This window comes from Coturnix japonica, chromosome 4 (genome assembly GCF_001577835.2).
Source record: "Coturnix japonica isolate 7356 chromosome 4, Coturnix japonica 2.1, whole genome shotgun sequence".
In the NCBI taxonomy this organism is placed as follows: Eukaryota; Metazoa; Chordata; class Aves; order Galliformes; family Phasianidae; genus Coturnix; species Coturnix japonica.
This window is the reverse complement of record NC_029519.1, coordinates 10346941-10369935: the sequence shown is the minus strand read 5'-3', so window position 1 is coordinate 10369935 and position 22995 is coordinate 10346941. Positions and strand designations below refer to the sequence as shown.

General features: G+C 47.4%; 1 protein-coding gene across 1 annotated transcript in view; it reads right to left on the bottom strand.

The window, feature by feature from the left end:
- The window catches only part of GABRA3 (gamma-aminobutyric acid type A receptor subunit alpha3), a 64660-nt gene that overhangs the window by 30946 nt on the left and 10719 nt on the right, over positions 1-22995 (bottom strand). Inside the window, 2 exon segments of the mRNA XM_015860684.2 lie at positions 2607-2827; positions 5401-5468. Coding sequence (XP_015716170.1) covers positions 2607-2827; positions 5401-5468 — 289 coding nt within the window.

Here is a 22995-nt window from a genome sequence, read left to right as displayed (position 1 = left end):
CTGCTGTGCCCCTAATTCAACCAGGGCTTCACTTCTCCTTTCCAGGTGCACATTGCTTTCCGCAGTACAGGTTCCTAAGGCACGCAGCTGAATGCGTCAGCCCGACAGTTAAAGAAAACATCCTCTGAGTGCATAACTTGAGCACGTATTGTCTGGGAAGCACTCTGACAATAAGCACAAAGACTCAACACGCCACTCCGACAGCCCCTCTGAAGAGCAGAAGAGCTCTTTAAAGCCTGGATTCATACAGTCGAATCCCTTCAGCACAGCATCAAGTTTTCTCTGTTTTCATGTTTCAAGGCCAGGAAGAACCAGAACATTATCAATGTGCCCCACACAATTTGAGGCACAGATTACATCCAGAGATTGCTGCAGCAGCCGAGTTTTTGTCCATGCCTTATGTAAATCCATACGCAATCCCCGGTTTGCTGCACTCAGCTCTGACACCGGTGCTTTGAGGCCCTGGCTGGGCTCTGTGAGCTACTCAGATCATGTAGGAGCTCCAGAAACAAGACAGCAGAGGCAGGGTTACATGGTAAGGCTGTGTTTCCTACACCCTCTGAGGCAGCTGGAGCAACAGGGAAGAGGCTGAGGGATCAGTAACTCTGTCCATAGCTCAGCAGCCAGAAGGAAGGTAATAGAGAAACACCATTTTGTGCAATGGTCACAAAGGTCATCTCATCACCCTGGTGCCAAACCTGAGCCAAGGGTCAGATGTCTGCACTGTTGGCACTGCACTGATCTGTGAGGAGTCTGTGCTGCAACTAAGGGTAGTTTCTGGATGCCCAGCTACAGTGGGTGTGTGACTCCTTGAAGCTCAGATCAGTGACAAAGAGGCTCACTTCAGGAGTTATAAATATTGTCACACAGGTGTAATTTTTCTGGATGCATGTGTCAGATGTTCTGTTCCACCAGAGCAACTTCATCCATAAATGTAAGCCTTGACTAAGAGAAGTTGGCTTTCACAGCAGGATAAATAGCAAGAAACATGTCTCTAATTGCACATCAGCAGAGCTGATCCCTCAAGGATATTGGCTGGTACAAGGTAAAGGAAAAGGATATGTCTCAGGAGTCAAACTGCATGGCAAAGTTCCAGTCTTGACTGAACCTGGAAGGGACTATCTGGGCCAGAGGCAGCACGCAGCCCTGACAGCCCTGCCTGTCTGACCTGACAGCAGGAGGTCCACATGCACTATGGCTCTCAGTGATGGGCAATACAACATGTGATAAGATATCTGGTCCTCACCTGAGTGGGGTCTTCACCTTGCAAAGATATATATTTAAGAGAGACAAAAGCAGACACAAAGGTGCTTCCTCTGTGGCTTCCTTCATCCCCCCTCCTTCCATGGGAATGGGCTAAGCTGGAGGATGAACCGAATTTACTTAACAGCCCCCATGACTCTGCTTCCTTCAAGAAGCTCATTCCCAAAAGCCTCATGAAGCTGGCACATGCCCAGCCCTAAATAGAAGAGCAAATTCAATACTTTCTCTGTCACACAAAACTTGCTGAAGGTAATGGCTGTTTGCTGAATAAAGAACAAGCAAAGTGACATAAAAACCCTGAAATTAGGTCTTTTTTTCTGCCTTATGCCAGTAGTTCCTCTAATACTGTACAGTCAGACAATGATACAAACTGGGGGAGTGTTAGTCATCCACACGCAGGTCAGACTGCCAGAAACAGAACTGAGCCCTCAAGTCAAATTGGGCTTCTCTCTTCATTTACCCCATCTGCCTTGGTAACATGAGATCCCTAATGTTCAGAGACCCAAACCCCCAGGGCACTGGAAAGATTAGCTCATATCTGAGAGCTGCTGCACAAAAGCAGAGCATTGTTTATCAATGTAGGCTGTAAAACTTGCTGACATCGTAGATAGCGCTGCTATGAAGAGATGAAATCCTGACTGGTCCTCAAAAAGCAGAGGTGAAAGAGCAGCATCTCAGCCAACCAAACCCACAGAGAGGTGTGTTAATAGTCTAGATTGGCTTGAAGATGGAGGCAGAGAGAATAATTTTTGAAGACAAAAATGCACACCTTTCTGTAAACACCAAAGCACCATATCTGAGCATCTATTAGTAGCTTGCTGCTTCATTTATAGGTCTATTTACCTTGGAAAGTGGATTTGCACATCAACCCCAGGTGGCAAACATTATTTACATGGGTGAATAGCTATCAAGCATATAGGAACCTCTTGACAGTTCCTGAATGAACACATACTTAACCCAATCTCCACCTGTCGCAGTCTGTGATAAGTGTATGTACCAGAGCTGTTCATGAGAAATGCAGAGCATTCCCCAAGCATGGTTCCCAGCAACCACCCATATGCAGAAGGAAGGCCACACTGCTGGAGCTCACAGCAGAATAAGACAGCTTGTAATGCAGCCTGAGGATTCATGCTGCACATGGCTGCTGCAAATGTGCTGAAGTTAAGGACCAGTGATGCTACATAGGTAAGAAATAAGAATAGTAGATCCCTAGGATAGCAGTGGGATGACACTCTGCTATGCTAACAGTCAGTGAGAGTCCACACAGCTGTCACATACCCTTCTAGTCCCATTATAGCTTGCATGTGTACCTGGAAGACCCTGTCCCAGAGCCACAAACTCACCTCATTGTATACAGGAGCGTGCCGTTATCCACGAGGCGCAGCAGCTTGTTGGGTGTTGTCATGTTATGGGCAACAGATTTCTTCCCATTGTGGAAAAAAGTATCGGGAGTCCAGATCTTACTGGCCAGCAGGTTGTTCAGAGGAAGGATCTTCATGGGACCATCGAATTTCAGCCTCTCGTCTCTCCAGGATTGCCGGAAAAAGACATCAATGGTGTACTCCTTTGTGGAGAAAGGAGAGAAAAGTGAGTCTTCCCCTTTCTGCAAACACCTCTAATACTTCACAGTCAGTGATACAAACTGAGGGAGCATTTGTCATCTACAAATATGTCAGACAGCCACAAGTCAGACCAGAGCATTAAAAACCCTACAGCCCAGTGGTGACCCCAAGGCAAAATGAGATTAATATGTGGTGCTCGTATGTGGGCTGCCATTCCTCTGAGCCACGCCACCTCGTGCCCTTTCTGGGCTCGTGTTGCTTGAGGGAACTGCCTGATTCCATCAGCACAAGCAGCTCCACTGCTCACCTCTGTGACACACGCCTCGACCTGCTAACAAAGGATCTCATTAGTTCACAACATTTTCAGAGAGAGAAGGGGACTTTGGAACATCTGTCCCAGCTGTTCTTCCCCTGCCGCTGCAGTTTCATAGTCTTTATTTATGGGCTCCTGGAGGCTGCAGAACCAACTAAACTTATCACTGTGAGTGATTTCTTTCCCGCAGCTCTTCTCAGCAGCATTTAAAAGCTGCTGCACATCACTTTCCTATAGGTCACAGAAATTCCTACAGGTTTTGTAGCAGATGGCAGCTAGCAAAAGCATCTCGGTAAAGAAATTCAGCCTCACTCCTTGGCTACAGAGCCATTCTGCCCAAACATGAAGAGAAAAAGAGAGAAAACTATGATCCCATGGCTCTTACCCATAGGGGATATTCCACCCCTCCACAGAAGATGACTCCCTTAATGGTCTTAAGTTCAGTAAAGTCATCGGTCCAAATGAATGAGTCTGTATCCAGCTACAGGAGGTAAGTCTGCTAAACTACTTATTGTGATAAGAGCTATCTTATTTAGAACCCTTCATTTCTATTAAAGCTAAGGAAACACTCCCAAAGAAAAGAGATACCATGTAGATATTTTTCCCCTCTTTTTTATCCTTCTTTGCCACAAGAGCATCATTTCCAGGTCACTCCTTCCAAGGAACACACTAACTTCTAGGCTATGTTCTTCTCTGCCTCATAGAAGTAACTGAGCACATGACAACTGAGTCCTCCTGATTCCATCCACCAAAGCATGAAATTCTCTTGATTACTTATTATTGTTATTTTTTCCCTCAAATTTCCTGGGGACTATGGCAAAGCTGCAGGAGCTCACTACTGAAGATTTGGGTGTATGACAGGTCCCATCAGGCTCTTCTTTCCCAATCAAACTGAAAGTGAGACAAGAAGTCCCTCGGAGCATCTCTGGGCTAAAGCACACACGTCCTCCTCCGCACTTCGTTACCAGCTGCTGTCCTCCACGCTGCACAGCGGCTCTACCTGCCTCTCCTCCATCATCATAATTACAGTCTGTGTCTGCATCACGATGCACAGGAGCAGCTTTCCATCGGGATGAGTAATGGCTGTGGGAGGGACGGAGCCAGCTCATCAGGCAGATATGAGTGGGGAGGGAGGGACTTCCCTGCTCCTGAGATGAAAGGAACCCCTGCGGAGGAGCCGGGCTCTCCCCACGCTTCCCGGGGCGATGGGGTTTTTCTCACACATCCCTGAGAACATTTAACACCAGTACAGCACGCTCAAATACATTTGCCACGCGTTTGTAAAATACACAGAACCAAAGCACGCATGGGGGGAAATAATTCACTATTCTTTAACTGTCTCCCCAATTTCAAATTCATTCTGTCAAATCACATCGTGGAGAATACCTTCCTCTTTCTGATACCTCAAATTTCTTCTTCACAGTTCATTATACACGCTCCCTTAATCAAGTATGCTCCACCTTGGAAGTAATTATCAGATACTCCCCACGGGCTAAGATTGCTGAATGTATTATGGGTCTCTGCTGCAGCAGGATAGGGAGAGAGATGGAGAGAACTCAGATGAGATTCATACTCAACATTAAGTTAACTTTTCACCCCTTTTCAAAGCCACATGGGGTTGTGTGGTGGGGCTAGCACTGCAGAGACGCTTAGTTCTCCACCAGACTGTTGTCAAGGCAGCCAAGCAGATGCTCACAACCACCTGAGCACAGAAAAATTAAACTTTCCCCTCTTTAGAGTGGCTGCAGGAGGCTGGAGGACATTGCTAGGCCCAACTGGAAAGGGCAGTGGCTCCCTGCAAGTCCAACACTTCCCGCTGCCCGGCCCTAGTAGTCAGATCCCATCTGGACAAGGGTCCAGCCATAAATGCAATGTCCTCACATGGCAGCCCCAGCCAGGCAGCTCATGTGCAGCGGGGCGCACATGGAACCCAGACCGCAAGAAGCGCTGTTGAGAAAGCTCACTATTAATTATGCTCCACAGTCCTGTTTTAATTAGAAGACAAACTGATGTGGGAATACAAGCCTAGATTCAGACCTCAGGCCTTTTCATTAATAATTTTCCCTGAACATGTCAAAATATTGCAGTCAGTTCACTCTTTTTTTCTGCTTTGCCTCCTTTCTGGTTCAAGCACTGGGGACTTTGTTGGAGGAATCCATCCTCCTCTGGCACTGCCATCCACACATGCCAGGTCTGAGTGTTCTCCCTTCTCCCAGGACCAAGCAACCCTCTGCTACCAGGCAGCTTCCCAGTGGCACTTACCATGTCTGTGTCTGAGACAGGGCCAAAACTTGTCACATAAATATCCGTCTTGACTTCAGTTACACTGTCTGGAGACAAAAAGAAAGAGAAAGAAAGAAAAAAGGAGGAAAAAGCAATTAGATGACAGAGTTCATTGTCCAAGAAGGAGGCTGGGTTTTGGTGTGGTGTGTTTTCATGGTAGATGCCACCCTGGCAAAGCCCTTGGTGAGCTGGCACCACACTCCCTACTGCACCCAGCATGACAGTTGCCTTTATCACCTGCAATTGAGCAAATACATCTCTGAGCAGCTCTACTGCTCTCCACTTACACCAAGATGAGTTTGTCCTATGCAGCCTAGTGCTGTGTATTTACGAAATGCATGCGGCTGCTCAATACACAACACAGTACAGATCCATTTTCAGTACAGAAGTATGTGCTGAAACGCCTTTTAATCTGCAATCCCTTTGTGCCTCCCAGCCTGATAAACAGCCGAGCAGTGTTCTACCAGTTTTAGGAATCGTGGGTTTTGTTACAGCTTCAGGCTTGTTTGTACATAAAAAGAATCAATATTCGGATTGCCTTTTTTTTTCTCAAGCCATGCTTGCTGTTCTCCTGACAAGCAGCTGCTCCTGTAAAGCTGCTGCCCCCGTGCATTGCACAAACAGTGTGCTGCCCTCATGGATGCTGATCTCTAGACACTGCCACTGCCTCAGTTACTTCTTTAGCAGCAAAACTTGGGGCAGTGTTACTCATGTGCCTTCAGGTCGAGATGAACTGAAGTGCTGCCCCAAACAAGGCCAGCAGCAGGCATTATTCACGCCAAGCAGCACACACATTGATCGCATTTTGACTCCCTTCATTACAGTCTCAGCATAAATTGCTAAATCAAGTCTCTGCTGCTGTCCCAGTTTGCAAGGAAAACAAGGCACAGCAAGTGGGTGACATTCCAGATTCACATCGCTATGCTCTCTGCCCACTGGGTTATACTGGAAGATGATGAATGATATGAGTTCAGCACTACGCTACCATAAATCCTTTCTGCTTTAGGGATAGATCATGCAGTCGTGCTCCTTTTGTATAGCACTGGCTGGCTGGGAGCTACTTTCCCAATGGAAGAATCAATTTAGAGCCACAAGTAAGAGCTTTATTATATATATTTATCTGTAGTGTCTCATTGTGGCTACTGCAGCAGCTTTGAAGGTAGCCTGGATGGCCCATTGCTCAGCTCAGCTACGGAAATCCTTCCATCCTCTGACAGTTATTTTGCTGTATTATGAAGCTTAGCTTTGTGCTTCAAAGTTTTGTATCCAAAAATAAGATAATGCATTCTGTCAGGGTTTTCTCCTTAATGGCTCAACTATACGTATACATGTCTTTAGTTATTATGGCTGGCGAGCATCTGACGCAGCCTGTGGCTGGTATTATTGTGCTATATAAGTAACCCTTGATCTTGCCTGGATGTGATAAAAAGAAGGTTAAAGAGAAATATGTATGCAATACATATCTTTCTGAAACACCCAGAAGCAAATGAGACAGCATCCTGAACAAAGTGAACTCTGTAAGACTTAAATACTCAGGGTATTCTCTCCACCCTTCTCCAAGCTAGTCCCCAAATGAGATATGCAGCAGAGAAGAAACCTCCAGTGAAGTGAGGCTCTTTAACGTATGCTGCAGGAGAAAACTCATTATATTCCAGAGAAAACACAATATTTCTCCCTCCCCTCCTCTTTTCCTGGTGTTCAGCTTGCTCACCATAAATAATTTGCAGCTGTACATCTCAGAGCAGCTCCACCACTGGCCATGCAATGCAGCAGCCAGGTGAGCTTGGTAGGAGCTCTGCATATTGCAGGGCAGCTCCATCACTGGTACATGCTGGGGCTGCAGGCTCAGAAACTGGATTATTGATCTGCCCCAGAAAACTGGGGACATTGGGCTCCCTACACCCCAAAAAGCAGACTGAGCTTTCCCATCAATATGTGCATCTAAAGCAGGGCAGGAACTGGCCAGGATCCAGAGGGAGTTTTGAAACTGAACCATTCCTGAGCAAGCAGGGATTTCAGCAGAGCAGGAGAAAAACACCAGCAGAGCAGTTCCAGCCACTGAGAGTCACTTCCTGCCTGATGCTGCAACCTGAGGGTGCCTGCACTGCTCACAGCCATATAACAGTGAGACCTCCATGCCCCTACATCCCCAGCAAGAAGGATCTGCACACACCTGGGCAGCATCAGAGCAGAACTGCCTGCCCCACTTTGAGAGCTATATCAGGGATACCCCAATTCCTTCCCAGCCCGCAGCCAGGCTGCCTTACCCAGATGCCAACAGAGATATGATAACTAAGCATAGGGTTAGGTGTTATACCCAGACCTGTTGCAGAACCCCTAGGAGTACCATGTTACCAGCTGCTGCCACCTGAGGACTGGGAATAGAAGACAACACCTGGAAACAGCTATGGGACTAGAAGAACTAGGGATTTTGGTGCTCAGCATTGTTGAACCTGGGCAGAGTTAAGTCAGCCAAGTGGCGTGTCCTGCTCCTGAGACATTTAGAACCATAGAATCAGTAAGGTTGGAAAAGACCACTAATATCATCTAGTCCAATTGTTGACCCATCAGCATTGCCCCTTCTCTACCAGGCACAAAGTCCCTCCCTGTGGGTAATGCTTTGCTCCCACTGCACACATCCCACTGCTGGGCAGATTTGCAATGCAAATGTAAAACAAATGCTGCAACATTCCTTCCCACAGCGTTACCATGGCACTCCCTACACCTGCATGCTCCTTAAAGCTGCTCCTTTCTTTCTTCAGGAATTTTGCTATGTCCCCTGTGCAGGCAACAAACCCTCTATTAGCATTATGCAGAGGGCTGGATTCTGCCACCCCATGCCAGCAGGGTGGGCTGCCTCCCTTTCATACGCAGTGTAAAGCAGTGCTTTGGGGTTCCCATTCCACAGCAACCACTCGCCCATTCTCTCCCAGCCCTGGTTTCTCTGCACGCAGCCAGGCAGAGGCGGGCATCCCCCTCCCCGCACTCCCCCCTTTAAGTGCTCACAGCTCCCCGGGCCCGTGAGGAGATGGTTATTATTTACCAAATGACTGAGTGCTATTTTTACTCGCTTCTTGGAAGCTCTGGGAGCAAGAGGCAGAGCCGGAATACAAATCACTGCGCCTCTCTCCTCCCGGCTGTGGATGGCAGCGCTGCCTCGAGCGCTTATAGGGGGGCTCAGGGGCGGGGGAGGGAAGGGCTGTGAAGGCTCTTAGTAAAACGTCTTGATGCACTCATCAAGTGCTGCTTATTTAAGAATCTCAGCCATGTTATAACCAACTCGTCCGGTTGGCTCTGGATGTGCCGAACACGGTCACGTTTCCCAGCCGGGCTTCCCGGAGCCGTGCCGTCAGTCTGCAGAGTGATGCACCGGAGGTTCCCCGCTGCTGCGTGTTTCTAAAAGGGGGGCAAAGCCTCAGCAGCTCCGTGCTGGGGATTCCGGGCTTCCATGCTGACGTAGGGAAGACTGCGCAGCCTCAGCTCACCGAGGAGCAAGGCGAGAGAGGGACGGGGGTTTCTGAGATAACCGCAGCAAGCAGAGAGCAGGATGGTGCTGTCGCAGCACCCGAGAGTACCAGCCCAAAATCTGCTCACGGAGGTTTTCTGCATGCATGTGGTGACGGCAGAGTCACCGTGCAAAGAGAAGGGATGGCACAGCCATCCCTGCAGCACATCACCCAGAGCAAGCGTGCTGGGCGGCATGTTGCATTAGAACCCAGCACCTCCAGGAAGGGAAACACAGAAGGGCAGCCAGTACTGCCAGCCCCACCTCCTGCCTTCCCTCAAGCTCTTGCCTCACTAACTAATAAGCAGCAGCAGATCATTTTTGCAGCTGCTTTTTGGGTGTCTTCATCTTAATTTTCTCAGCTTTTTACTGAGGGGATTTAATTTCCTTCCAGTGTCAGCCTCGGGAACAAAGGAGGAATAGGACATGCTCTCCTCCCACATCCTGTGCTGCAGCCCCAGGAGAGCAGCCTCTGAGCTGACCCATGCCACTGCCATTGGCTGTGCTGCCCTTGGAGGTGGCATACTGCAACCTCAGCCCACATCTCACCCTGAGCCCCCTCCAATTACTGGCATCCTGGTCCCACTGCACCAAACTCAGCATCTGTATTTCCAAATGCCATTTGGCTGCTTTAGTGCCTCAGCATTCTTGAATACGAAATGACTTGTCCAGAAGCAGTGGCCACTCTCATACCACATGCATGTACCCAGTTTTCATGAATTCATCCCCAAATTGGATGGCAGCATGCACAGGTACGCCAAACAAAACAAGAATATACAAGATCCTTAGGCCATCTAATCTGCCTTCCTTACAGAGGAATAAATAGACCACCACCTCTATGAGCAACACAAACAGTAGAGAGCTATGTGATGAAGCTTGCTGTCTCCAAAGAGGGGGCAATCCTGGAGGCAGGTGCCAGACTATCTGCCTCTCTCTAGTGAGGACAGAAGGAGAAGAGTGTGAGGGTCTCATGGATGAAGGCTGGCCATTAGCCTCCTGCTTCCACCTATAAAGGGCAATGGGACAATGGGGTTAAAAACCAATGGGATGCTCACCCACTGCAGAGTGGGGTCAGCCAAGGACTGTGCACGGGGAAACTTGCTCTCCGCAAAATAAACCACAGGGAGAGGAAAGAAACAATATAAATGTCTGAAATAAATGTCTTATCTCAGCAAAAGCAGGGGTGAGTAAAAGCCTGCAGGGGATTGCCAATGAAACGTTTGGATCAGATCCGTATCTAGCTCTGCCTATATGTCATCAACTATTTGTCTAATGCGGTTTGCTTGGCTGTTAGCTTGTTTTCAGAAGCAGCCTCGCAAAGTGGAGATAACTCAGCCCACGTAAGGGATCTGACCCACCTCTGTTACACTTCTGGTGACTGCTGAAGGCTTGGGATCAAACAGACCTCACAAACATAAAGGAATCAAAGCTGCTGGTCACTCTCCTTGCAAATATCAGCTGGCTGCACCCAGAGCCCTTTACAGAAAATGGACAGGGGACCAAGAGGTGAGCCAGACACCACCTGAGCATGGTATGTCCAAGACTTACTCCATACCTATAAATGCCCATCCCCAAGGAACCCTGTGCCACCTGGGCACAAGCTCTGCAGGTTACATGGGGAGGGTCAGCTTAACCTTTAGAACAGAGCAGCCTCCTTGTTCCAGAGCCTCACACCAGCCAATCCCATCCAGTAACCCTTTCTCTTACTTTTTCCATTCATCTGCATTTTGCAGGAACTTAGCATCTTGGAAGTACCTGCTTTTCTACCAGCCTTTGTTCAGATCAGCAAATCAGCTCTAGTGCTTTCAGAAGACAAAAGGCAGAAAGCAAACTGTGATAAACCTCACCCCATTAAGAGCCCAGGCAGAAAAAAACTACCAAAAAGGCTTCACAGAACCACGCTCACGGCTCATGTAATTTAATTTAGCTTTCCCTCACTGCTCCATGTAGACACACACACATATTCTTATTACTGCATTAAATGAGTGACATCAAATACAGGCTCAGAGGCTCAAATCAGTATATGGTGCAAGCTTTTGACAATATATAAATATATATAAATTAAAATATCCATGCAGGGAAGAGTCAGAAGAAGCAACGTGTGAGGATGTGCAGTCATAGAGGCTTCACACACAGCCCTCATCCTCACACATCCAGACTACAAACAGCGACTACAAATTAGCTGAGCTATTTTTGCTACAGACAGAAACAAGAGAATGAACAAAGCTACTGTAGTTACTATTTTAAGGACTCAGGACACCCTCAGATGCTGTAAAGACAGAGGAGGAATATGTATGTGTGAGCGCGCTTTTAGAGCTCCAGCTCTTTGAAGCCCTGTGGTAATGGAAGAGGGATGCTACACAAACATGTTTGTTAAATATTATAAGTACAGCAAGAAAATGTATAAATGTTGATTAGAATACATAACACAACACATTCAATACTGATATCTGCCCTCAATAGCTCAGCCAGGGTTGCCTGGAGAAGTCAGTCCTGGCATGGGCACAGCGTGGCCCCTTCTACCACAACCCCTTTGGGTTGGCAGACACTCTTCCTAGCTCAGACTCAGGAAGCTCTTATTAACACAAACTCACCCCTGAGGCCCCCAAAGGCCGTTCAAATGCTCATATAGGAGCTGCAAAAACCTCAGCACACTGCCAGTGGAATCCTCAGCTTTGTACTGATTGCTGAGGTCTGTAACTCATCAGATCTCCAAGAAACAAATAACACGAGGGTGAAATACAGAACTGCTACTGCTAACCTGACCATCGAGATGTAGGAAACCACTGGAAAGGCTGAAACACTAGGAAACAAGCAGGAAAAAAAAAATATCAGAGAGACTTGCTGCATTACATTAATTTTATGTCAATGCAGAGGGAGTGAGAACAATACAAGCTCTCTGGAGCATGTGGGTTGCAGGCTGAGTGTGAGCTCTGAGCTCACCGGCAGTGCCAACCTGCTCTGCAAGAGACACACATCTCTGCCGTGCCTCAGTTTCCCCCACATCCCTTAGCCTCAGCACTGCTTTCATGTGTCCCTGGCTGTACCTTGTCCCAGGCTGTGTGATGGACAGCAGTGCACAAAAAGCAACAAAAGCAAAAGGAAGCAGCCCCTGGGGCTTGCAGTATGGCTCAGAGCAAAAGTCCATTTAATTCTCAAGCCTGTCCCCCGAGGCCAGCGCCAGGTACAGAGTGAAAGATACAAGCAAACCATAGCAGGGAGCAGCACGGTAATTTGCACGCTGGATCCCTTATTTCCCCTGTGAGCTCCTGCCTGACATGTCCATCAGTGGGAGAACTCAATCAGCCCCCACAGCAGCGTGCTGCTAGTGACACTGCAGGCATCCTTCATTGATCACAAGGTAGTGGCACACACCCCAGCATTGCCTTTGCCTTTCTGAAGGCTGAGGCAAGGTTTCGAGGTGCTGTCTCTCCCCTCTGATGCACAGCTTGCTTGGCTGCACAGCCACTGCTTTCAGACAACAGCACTGCCTGTCCCATGGGCACGAAGGCTCTTCTCTTACTGCATTACACAGGGCAATAAATACTGAATTCTCAGCCCTGCCCATTACACGAGTTACGATGTGCTGCACCACACTCTGACACTCCCCGCAGAGAAGCGCAGAGGGCAGATGCCTCCAGATGTGATTTTTAATTTCCTTTGCCGGGGATAATGTTTTCTTGTTTTAGCAACATGAGTTCAAAGCATCCCAGTTCCCATAGCAACTCCCTGCTTCCATTTAGATGTCATTTCTCATCCCATCCCATCAGAATTAGACATCTCCTCACAGAAGTTTTGAAGAAATGCCTTCCTCAAATATGTATTTATTAGAGGCACTGTATGCCAGTGTTCTTTACTGACATGTTTCTTGGCGATTTGCAGCCTACAGAGGAGAGAGCTGTCTCCAGAATATGTTGGCTGCCACGCTGCCTTTTCTCTGCCTGTTTTCAGCAAAGACTTTTTACTTGTCACATTAATATTAGCTAGAACCTGCTTTCTCTTTGTCTCCTTTTGTTCCCCTCAGTCCCCCTTGTTCCCATCACTCCCCATGCCCAGCTCCTTGCTGAGGTTGCCTGTGAGTTCTGCAAATACACTGTAGGAACCCAGTACTGGGCAGGGGCTGAGCCAGGCTCAGTCCCACACAGTTCCTCTGTACCCATCTCTCTCAGGCTCCAATGCAGCAAAAGGCAGTGGCAGAGACATAGCAACAACCTCCAAGGAAAGCTGTATTCCCAGGGCAATTGATACCTACAGATCCCCTCTTCACCTGCAGGAATAGCACTGCAGCAGGCCTCAGAACACTTAGATAACAAACAAACAAAAAAGCAAAAATACAAAACAAAAACAAAACAAAAAAAAAACCAAAAAAACAAAAAAAACCCCAAAGGATTGCAAAATAGAAACTATTCTAAGAACCTCTCAGCCTTGTAAGCTCCCTTCCAAGGTAGAGCAGTAGCAGAAGCTCCAGTTCCCTTTCTGCCTGCAGCTGCTCCAGCCCTGCTGCACCCCAGCAGAAGGGATGAGGGAGAGAAGTGGTGGTGTTGCACTGCCCATAGTCAGTGATCCCTGCTAGCACCACATCCAGCACCTCCCACCAGTGCACAGCACAGAGGCAGTGCTGGTCTTGGAGGCCATCCCGGCAGGAAACCTACATCAGAGCTCCCTAATAGAGCTGTAACATCGCAGCTTCAAATTGCCTGCCACCAGGAGACAAATCCAGTCAGGCAAATCGCTGGGAGCTGCAAGGATCCAGCTGATGAAGCTAATCCCAGACAGATTTAAATGAAAAGGCCCAGGGAGCCTTGCTCAGACCCTACACGACCCCTTGAAGCTCACTGCTTTGCTCCAATCTTGGGTGCAACCTGAGCAGAAAGCACAAAACAAGGCAGAGAATAGGGATCAGGCCCCACTAGCCCTCAGTAAATCTCCTGCTCATGTCACACACAGATAAATGTTACCATTGCCCCCCAGAGAAGTCGCTCCATGTTTTCTTAGCCCAGCCTCCAGCATGGACATGCAACCCAGGGGACGCTTCTTGCTGACTCCAGGCTTCACATTAATTGTGCCGTCCCACCAGCCATTAATCAAATGTCTTCCACTGGCATTTTTATTGAAAATCAATTTAATAAAGTAGGTGGGAGTCCACATGCTTCCATAACACCAGATAAATATTCATGGAGGCTTGTGCTGCTTTAGCTAAACGAGATTTTTAAAATTAACTGGTGCAATTCCCATGCTTCTTAATACAGAGCTTGGCCTGTCCTTGTTCGTGGTGCTCGGTGGCATACCAAGGAACAGTGCCTTGCTTTCAGGCCAACACCTATTAGCAAGGATGCTGTCATTAAAAAGATGAGTCTGCTGGGGTCACTGTGACCTGGTGCAAATCCCCTGAGCCACAGCTGGATTCAGGAGAGCTACCTGGAGTGCAAACCTCACGTTAAGCCACTAACAGCGTGGCCACCATTTCTACCTCCACGGGTGTGCCATTTGATTAATGCTTTTCCCTCCTTGTTTAAGCAACTGTTGTGCTCCAAAAGCAAATGAAAGCCATGGGAAATACTTCTGGATGCTTATTGAAGGAGGTGAAAAGCAACCAAGCTAACACATCAGTGAAACACACCCACGCAATGCTTCGAAATGCACAGGGCACAAGAGCTGGGGGAGAGCCAAGAACCAGGCTCACTCCAAAGGAACCCACCTCTCTTATGCAGCACCTGCATCCAGCACTCACCCTCAGGCAGCCCCTTGCTGCGGGACAGCAGTGCCCAAGGCTCCTTCCTGCAGGTCTTCCCCCACAGAGGCAGCTATTAGTGTCCAGATGGAAGAAAAGTAAAACCTGACACATTGATCAAATTGAGTAGAAAGGCAGGGATCCAGACAGCCCTTATCAGTGTGGGACTTTTACGGTGTCTAACAGCTTCATTGTTAACTGGAGCAGCGAGGAGCTGCGGCTTCCAAAAAGCAGCAATGCAGGGCAATTCAGCTGCTGCCAGGACTGCTGTCATGTTATCCGAGTGATACCCTACTCTTGAAAGGCAGTTCTTTGGAAATCAAGTGCATCATCACTTTGCCTCTGCTATTAACGCAAACTGACTTGTTTTCATCGTTACAGCCTCGACCTAATTCCCCGTGCACGCGCTCCCTACAGTGGCTCAGATCTCTGGACAGGATTTGCTTTCTCTGTGCTTTCATGACATGAAGGCTGTGACTAGCCCCAGAAAGCCTAGGACCGAGAAAAAGGTGCAAAGAACACTCCCTGCCCTCCCAAGGCAGTTTCAACCTTGTTTCCAATGTCCCAGCTCCAGGCTGGAGATGAATACAGCCCACAGACTGCAACCCTAACTCCCTCCCCTTATCCCTTGAGGTGAACAGCACCCACTTTCCAATCCTACAAGAGTCCAGGTACTGAGTTCCTCCTCATCCACATCATCTGCTGTGGGGATTGCCCTGCAAAACCCCAAGCCTACTGATTTCCCCCCCCTGTTCATGCAGCTGTCCTTCCAAGAGATCACCTGTGCTGGAGACAAACTGCCTGTCAGCAAACAGCATTAAATACAGGGTATCATGTTCAACAGATAATGGCATGCTTTTAGTTTATTCTCTCTTGGATGCAGGTCACACAGCTAATGTCATCTCCAAACACCGAAATCTTGGATGTGAAAAGGTAATGCTTAATTGCCTTGAACAGCAACTCTTGTATTGACTCCAGCAGCAGGCCCATAAATATTAATACGGCTATATTTAGCCCCTTTCAATTATACATACAAAATTAAACATCTTTCTGGGAACAAATCAGTCAGGATAGGGTTTGGGTTTTCTTCTTCCCCTTTTTAATGCATCGTGCATCAAAATAATAATCCTGATACAGCTGTGGATTAAAAAAAAACACACACAACAAACAACAAAACAGTGGATGGAGGCAGAGGCTTGAAAATACTTCCACCTGCCTCAAACAACTGTTCAGCACACATTCACACCAACTGCACTCTTCCAACCCACCCCATCTTCTTCTCTTCCTTCCCATGTACTCCCTTCAGTCCCATCCCTACCTGGGTAGAGGTGGGGTTCCCATCTCTACACCATGGCCATGCCCAAGCAGTGCCTTCCACAGCAGAGGAGCTTCTAGTTTGTACAAAAATCACATCGCTACCCTCCTGATGTGCAAATTAATTATACCTTGCTTTCCTTGCCAAAGTGGACCTAATGGTATTAGCGTTACATGACAAAGAAAAGCCATCAGAAAGGCTTTCTCGTAATGACAGTGAGATCGATGGGAGAAGAAGAGCTGAGGTTTCCTACTTTTGTTCTTTAATGCTCCCACAGGCAGGCAGGATCCTTTTCTAGGAAAAGATGTTTCCAAATTCTCAGCATGAGAACAGGTACATCTCTCCTGAGGGAAGTGCTCTGATCTCTAACTGGAACACCTCTAATTTAATTCCCACACGTACAAGTCCTCCTATAGAAAACAATGTCTGAAACAAGAAGTTTACACCCTCGTTTTTGGCACAACAGTGGCTGTAAGTGGTTAACACAGCAGTCACAGCACTATAGGAGACGTGTCTTCAGGTAAGCATGAATTCAGGACTGCAAAACTCTGACCTGGTCTGTGTGAGCGCAAATCACTTCCTCAATGCAGAGCCTTTGCCACATTACCCCTTTGCAAACCGCAGTGTGTGGGGGTTTATTGTTATTGCATCCCTTCCCTTACAAAATTTAGCAGAATTGCAACTGATCCCTTTGAAAAGAAGCACCTGAAATTACTTTTGCAGCTGAAATAATGCCTCCTGAATTTTCAATTTATTTTCCTCCAGCCGTGAATCATCCCATCCACTGATTCAATCTGAACTTTGTCATCAATGGGATTTTCCAGACGACTTGGAGGAAAAAAAACCCCACACTTGCTTTACCCAAGCCTGTTGTTGGTTTGAATTATGCTCTTCTAGAAAGTAAAGTGAACAGGATGTCCTTTTCTCACAATGCAAATTGCAGATTCAGAACTAAGCTACGCCCCACGCTTGAAATTAGCAGTACACCACAAAACCATGTGACTTTTTTCTTCTTAAATAACCATTAGTTGTATGTCTTTCAGTCGCACTTCTGAAGTAAGCTACAGATTAGGATGCAGAGACAAATAAATCAGCAGAGTAAATTGCCGACCCCACCAGATTAAGTGAGAGTTTTGCTATTTACTAACAACAAAGTGAGAATTTCACTTTCAGCAGTGCTTGGCTAAGGGAACCCATAGGCTCAGCCCACACAGCCTTGTAGCAACTCACTTCCCGAAGCCCCACAAAAGCTCCAATACTTTGATTTAATCAGATAATAACCTTTAAACAAACAAAACAGCATTAACACGTTAACTGGTCTAAATCAGCAGCATCCGTCCCCTTGTTACAAGGAGCCACATAGATGCGATTTGAACTCTCCTTCCAGATGGAACTGGTCTGAAATCCACCCCCAACACAGTCAATGATTTTTCCTCATCAAGCAGACACAATCAGTGCCTCTGTATAGATACATGAATTGCTGCAAGCATTTTGTCTTCTAGCGCAATGAATAAAATAACTGCTCTTTCCTCAATATTTGACCAGTTGTTTCAACACCAATTTCCCGGAATGAAGCAATTAAAGTTGTTTTTAAACTCGGTAGAAGCTAATAAAAAGAAAAAAAGATTCTTATTTCACAATCTGAATTAAAGACACATTACAAATCCCTTACATGGGACTAAACGGATGGAAGCTCTAATAAATGTCTAGCTGCCATGGTCCAACAGATCAATAAAGACATCCTTGCAAGCAGTTTATAGCCATCTATAACACCATCTACTAATGTTCTTAGAACCATCAAACACATGTTCAGCATGCTTATACACCAGCTCATGCCTTCCAGAGTCATCATAAACAAATGGCATCATCCTGTCTCTAGCTCATACCCACAGCTTCCCCTCTGGGGAGGGACAAGCTGACTAATCTCAGCACTGGCTTTGGACAGGTCTGAAGCTTTGAGAAATATTCCAGTATAAATAAGTTGGGTAAAAAGTCCTCCAAAAATTCACTCTCCTAGAAATATATCTCTCCCTTTGGATAAATCTTGCCAATATGCACATATGGACAGTGAGCTAAGTGGCTTGGGACTCGTGCCTTGTTGCAAACGTGCACAGTAAAATAAGGTACCATCTAAAAAAGGCTCCCAAAGCAGCCTGAGAAACACCTTTACGCTCTCCATTTGCCTGCAGCCTGGGGGCTTGGTCACTTCACCATGAAAAAAACAGGCGGCCAAGGACAGATTCATCACTGGGGGACGTTCAGCTGCACAACTCCTACCTGGTCAGGGCTACTGGCAGGGACCCACATGGTGCCTGTCCCACCTTCCCCTGACCGCAAGGGACACGGCACCGACCTGAAGCCCAGGTGCTGCTTCATACTGGCAGTGATGAGTCTTTTCACGATGGGTTTCTGACCCCTCCGGAGTTTTTGTGATATCCCTGAAGCTCTGATACAAGCCTGTTGCCCTAAGCAAATTCATAACTTATTTAAGAGAAGACTTTCACCCTTAGGCATAGCTGTCAAGCCCATATTCCTCACTCTCCTTCTGATGTGTACATGCCTTTAAACACTGAGCTCCCTCTCCCTTTGCACCAGGGGTTTAAACAGCAGCACCAGGGATTTCTGCACAAGAGAGGGGAGCATCAGGGGCTGTGCAAATCCATGGCAAAGCTGCCTTCAGAGAGCTGCACTCAAGGGGAAGACAACCTTTTATTATTATTATTTTATTTGTTCATAGATCTTAACTTCAGAAATTTGACAAGACAAGAGCAGGGTCCCTATTGCCCAGAAAGGTAAATAGAAGAAATTGCTGCTCAGGCAATATCTCAGCTTCAAATTAAAACTCATCAAGGAATTTCAGACAAAGACAAAAAGCTGAGATAAGACATGGATTTTCCTCTAAGAAAGAGGAAAATTCCTCCCCGGAGTAATCAATGCAAGGCATGAAGTCAGATCAGAGAGAAAAGATGAGAAGTTAGGAGAGGTAGAATTTTAAGGCAGAAAAACAGATTAAGCATAGCCCTGAAATCCTGGAAATCATAACAGAACACAACAGATCACTGGGTTTGTCATCTAATACTTCTCCTGCAATGGATTGAGATAATGCTTATGACACGAGCAATAGGTAGCTTCATGACACATAGGTGAAAAACAGCACCTGAGGAGCTGAAGGGCAGACAGAGCCCACCCTCCCTGGTTCCTGGAATAAGCTGCTGCAACAAGGAGCAGTTCTTAATTCTTTCATTCTATCCCAGCCCCTCTGCTCAGATGGCCACATAATAACTGAGAAGCCATTACCTGCAGGAGGTCATGGCAAGAAGACAGAGGCATTGGGGTGTAACACATTGAGTGGTTCACAGGAGCGTGTCAACCTAGAGGGAGCCACTCTGAAACCAAGACCAAAACCTTTTGGCCATCAGTGCTTGAGTCAGTGAAACATGGGTGGTAAAAGAGGGATACAGACTTTTGCTTGCTCAGAAGACATCAGGCCAAACTGCACCATCAATAAAACTAACAGGAAGGAACACTGAACTATGGAAAGAAAACAGGGAAGGCTCCAGTTGGGGTACGCTTAACATAGAGAAGAATAAAGAGAATCTATCAGCAGGATAAATATTAACAGGTGGCTACAGATCAAAACCAACTGCAAGGCAGAGCTGACATAGCAAGCCCAGATAAAAGGCACCAGGGGTGCCTGTGTTGGGCATCCCTGATTTGAGATGTGTATAAGAGACAGAGCCTGAAACCCTGAAGGTGATGCTGTATCCATGTGGGAGAACAGCTATCGAGACCAGATCAGCTGCTTAACATGCTACAAAATGCTATTTAATTGCAGTTGGGAAAACTGGCTTATCCAGAAAGTTTAAAGTCCATTTCTTAAAAACTGCAATCTCGTGGACCTCCTTGTGACAAAACCCTGACCCTCTTGGCAGCCCCTAGGAAAGGCCAGCAGCTTTTTGGAGTACAGGCTTCTCTGGCCACCCAGTATGGCAGTTTTGTCCAACACTGCTCCAGACATGCTCAGAACTTCACACTTAAACCAACCAGCACCTCAGACTCCTTCATCTCCTCCAAAGCTGTCTGCTTTGAAGACTAAGGAGGCTGAGATGGGAGAAATCCTTCCCCTGCTTTGCAAAGGGCTATAGAAAGGCCCCTGTACCTTCTCCCTGATAGCAAAGGGAAGAAACATTGAAACTCTCCATCGTGGTATTTCCAAAGAGCATTAAAAGGACAGAAAAGGCTGTGAAAAGTCTAGAAACCTCCCTTCTCCCCTGGCATTCACAGGATCAATGTGTTTAGGTTACAACAGAACAAACCCAACAACCACCAGATGGAAATAATATTGCTGGAGGTGAGAGCTGCACAGGGACCATGGCTGAACCTCAAACAACCCAACAACAGGCACTATGACCTCTCTGAGGTGATAGTGTGAGCATCCAGCTGGCTGTGCAAGGACTGCAGAATATCAATCACTCTTCACAAGTAAGCTGCTGAAGAATATACAGAGTTGTCTGTGCATCAGCCATTCTCAGAGCTTTACTCAGTGTCCCATCACTCACATTCACACCCTGAGCATCCTTCCTTCCCACGTGTATGACATCTCTCCCACCATCAGCCAGCCCGACCCATTTCTCCTGGCTGTATCTCCTCTCTCCAACCCTTGCAGTAAGGCAAACACCAGGTTCAAAGCAGAGGCCCCTGCATGCCAGCTCTGCAGGAAGCCCCAGCAGCAAAGAGAATTTGTGGGCTATAAATAGATGCCCCTCACCACAGCCCTGCGGGGCCAGGCAGAGCATCCATGTGACTGTACCACTCCAGACTGAGAGGGGAGGCCAAAGCTGCCCACATAGAACCTTACTCTGCAGGAGATTTTCTTCTCCCACAAGGCTGGCCCTGACAACAGATGTCTCCATTCCCTCAGGGTCCATTTCTGTTCCTCTTCTGACTTAATAACCCATCTGCACTGTGTTTACCCAGGGGAAAGACAGGTTATCTGATGAAAGTTCCTTCCTTTCCTTCCTCTCCAAGCTCCATAACATGATCCATTCATGTAGCTATTCCTTTCCCAAGCCCAGACCATTTCAGTGGTCATGGGGTCAGATGGAGCAGAGGACTCAGCCCATTGGAGCAAGCTATTCCCAGGACACATGGCAGAAACAGGGAAAAAGCCTCCTACCAGCTGTGGAAGACTTCTTACTGACACAAGTGGCTTTGTCACCACTGCTGTGGATGCTCCTGGAGAAGAAGGGGTCTGATGGACACTTCTCCCCCTCAGCCTTTCTTCCAACACGGCTCAGTGCCTGCTCCCAAACATCCAAGAATCATCAGGACTGCAAGGACTCCTCACGTATGAAGATGCCACATCTCAGGAATGGGGCAGAGCTGAGGCACGGGGACCAATTTCTGCAGTGCTGGGTGCTCCTAAGCAGCCTCAGCACTGCTGTGCTTCAGTCTGAGTCTGCAGCATCCTGGTGGGAAGAGGAGCTCTGGCATGGCAGCTATTAGAGTGGGTGGCAACAGATGGTGGAAACAGAGGGGATAAGAAAATAAATACAAAGAGGCTATCTTGAGGGGAGAAGTCGCCACATCAACACTCTGTTGCTTACACAGACTCCTTTCCCAAAGTCAAAACAAACATTGCTCAGTTCCCAGTGGGCACAGAAAAGGCTCTGCTGGATGCGGGGGCAGAAGCCTGGGCACAGCCAGCCCTGTTCCACTCCCATGAGCTGTCAAGGGGGTTTTCAGAGGGATGTGCCTGACACAAAGTGAAGAAAACAAGGACAAGAAGTGAGCCTGCATGTCCTGCTGCCTAGTTATCCACTGGTTCTTGCATAACTTTGGACACTGGAAGCCAATCTCTTGCTGACAGTCACCCCAGAATGGCTTCTCAGTCCCTAGGTCTGTGGTTTGCAGCATTTCTGCCTGAGCCCCCCAAACCCACAGCCTTTCTTAAAACCTCCTATCTGCATCTGCCAGAGTGTTCCACAAGGGGAAGTCGGAGGTGAAAGCAGTCTTTGAGCATGCAATGTCTGGCTCAGGCAGAGACAATTTATTATGTTAAGCACATTATTAAAGGATCTAGAGCAACAGAGCAGAGATATTCCAAGAAAGGTTTTAACTTTCCCAGCAAGGGGGCTCTTGGGAGTCCTCTTGTTAATACTTAGCACAGGGCTGTCTGCAACCGAGCCTATGGTGAACATAAATGCCCCTCAGTCCCCTCTCAGAATTGTTTGAGTTAAATCAATAGAGCCATCGGGGAGACTTGAGGAAGCAAAGCTATTAGTGGGACCGCAGTTAATTCTGGGGGAAAGAAACAAGCAACAAAAGCAATAAAACTGATGGATAGCCTATGCAGATAGAGTAACCCTTTCCCAGCTGGGCTCTGCAGCATGGTAGTCCATCTGAATTGAGGATGCACACTGGAGAAACCTTTCTTCTTCAAATTTTGCATAGCCTCTGCTTTTGGCTATAGCCCTCTAAGAGAGATGCAGGAAGAAGGCCACGATAAGGTGGGGACAAGGGGGTGGATGGAGGAACACAGTGCGATTCCTGGCTATTGCCTTATTACCAGCATGCAGAAAGATAGAAAGCTCATGAAAGCTTAGCAGTGAAAGGTACAGGGAATGACATGCATGGCAAGTCCGGCTCTGGGTAGGAACTGTAGTTCCTCCAGTAGGGAGGAACATCTCCCTGTTGCTTCTTCCTCCATATAGTATGCCAGATGCGTGCCATGAGCACTGGAAGGTAACTATATATACGGTTTTGCTTTCTAAGGCACTTAAACATCTGCAGGTGCTTGGAGAGAAGCTCCGCAGCCACTGTAATGGCAATGCTCAAAGAAGCTCAAGAGATAGCAGAGCCTGGCTGAGTGCACGGTACCCAGATCAGGTGTTACCCCAAGGTAAAAGCAACCTAAGAAGCAGCTGAGAAGACATCAAGAGAGAGGCTCTGCAGCAAAACTCAGCAACTAAAAAGCAATGCCAATGTGGATGGAAGGTTCTGCAAGCTGGTGGAGTCATAATT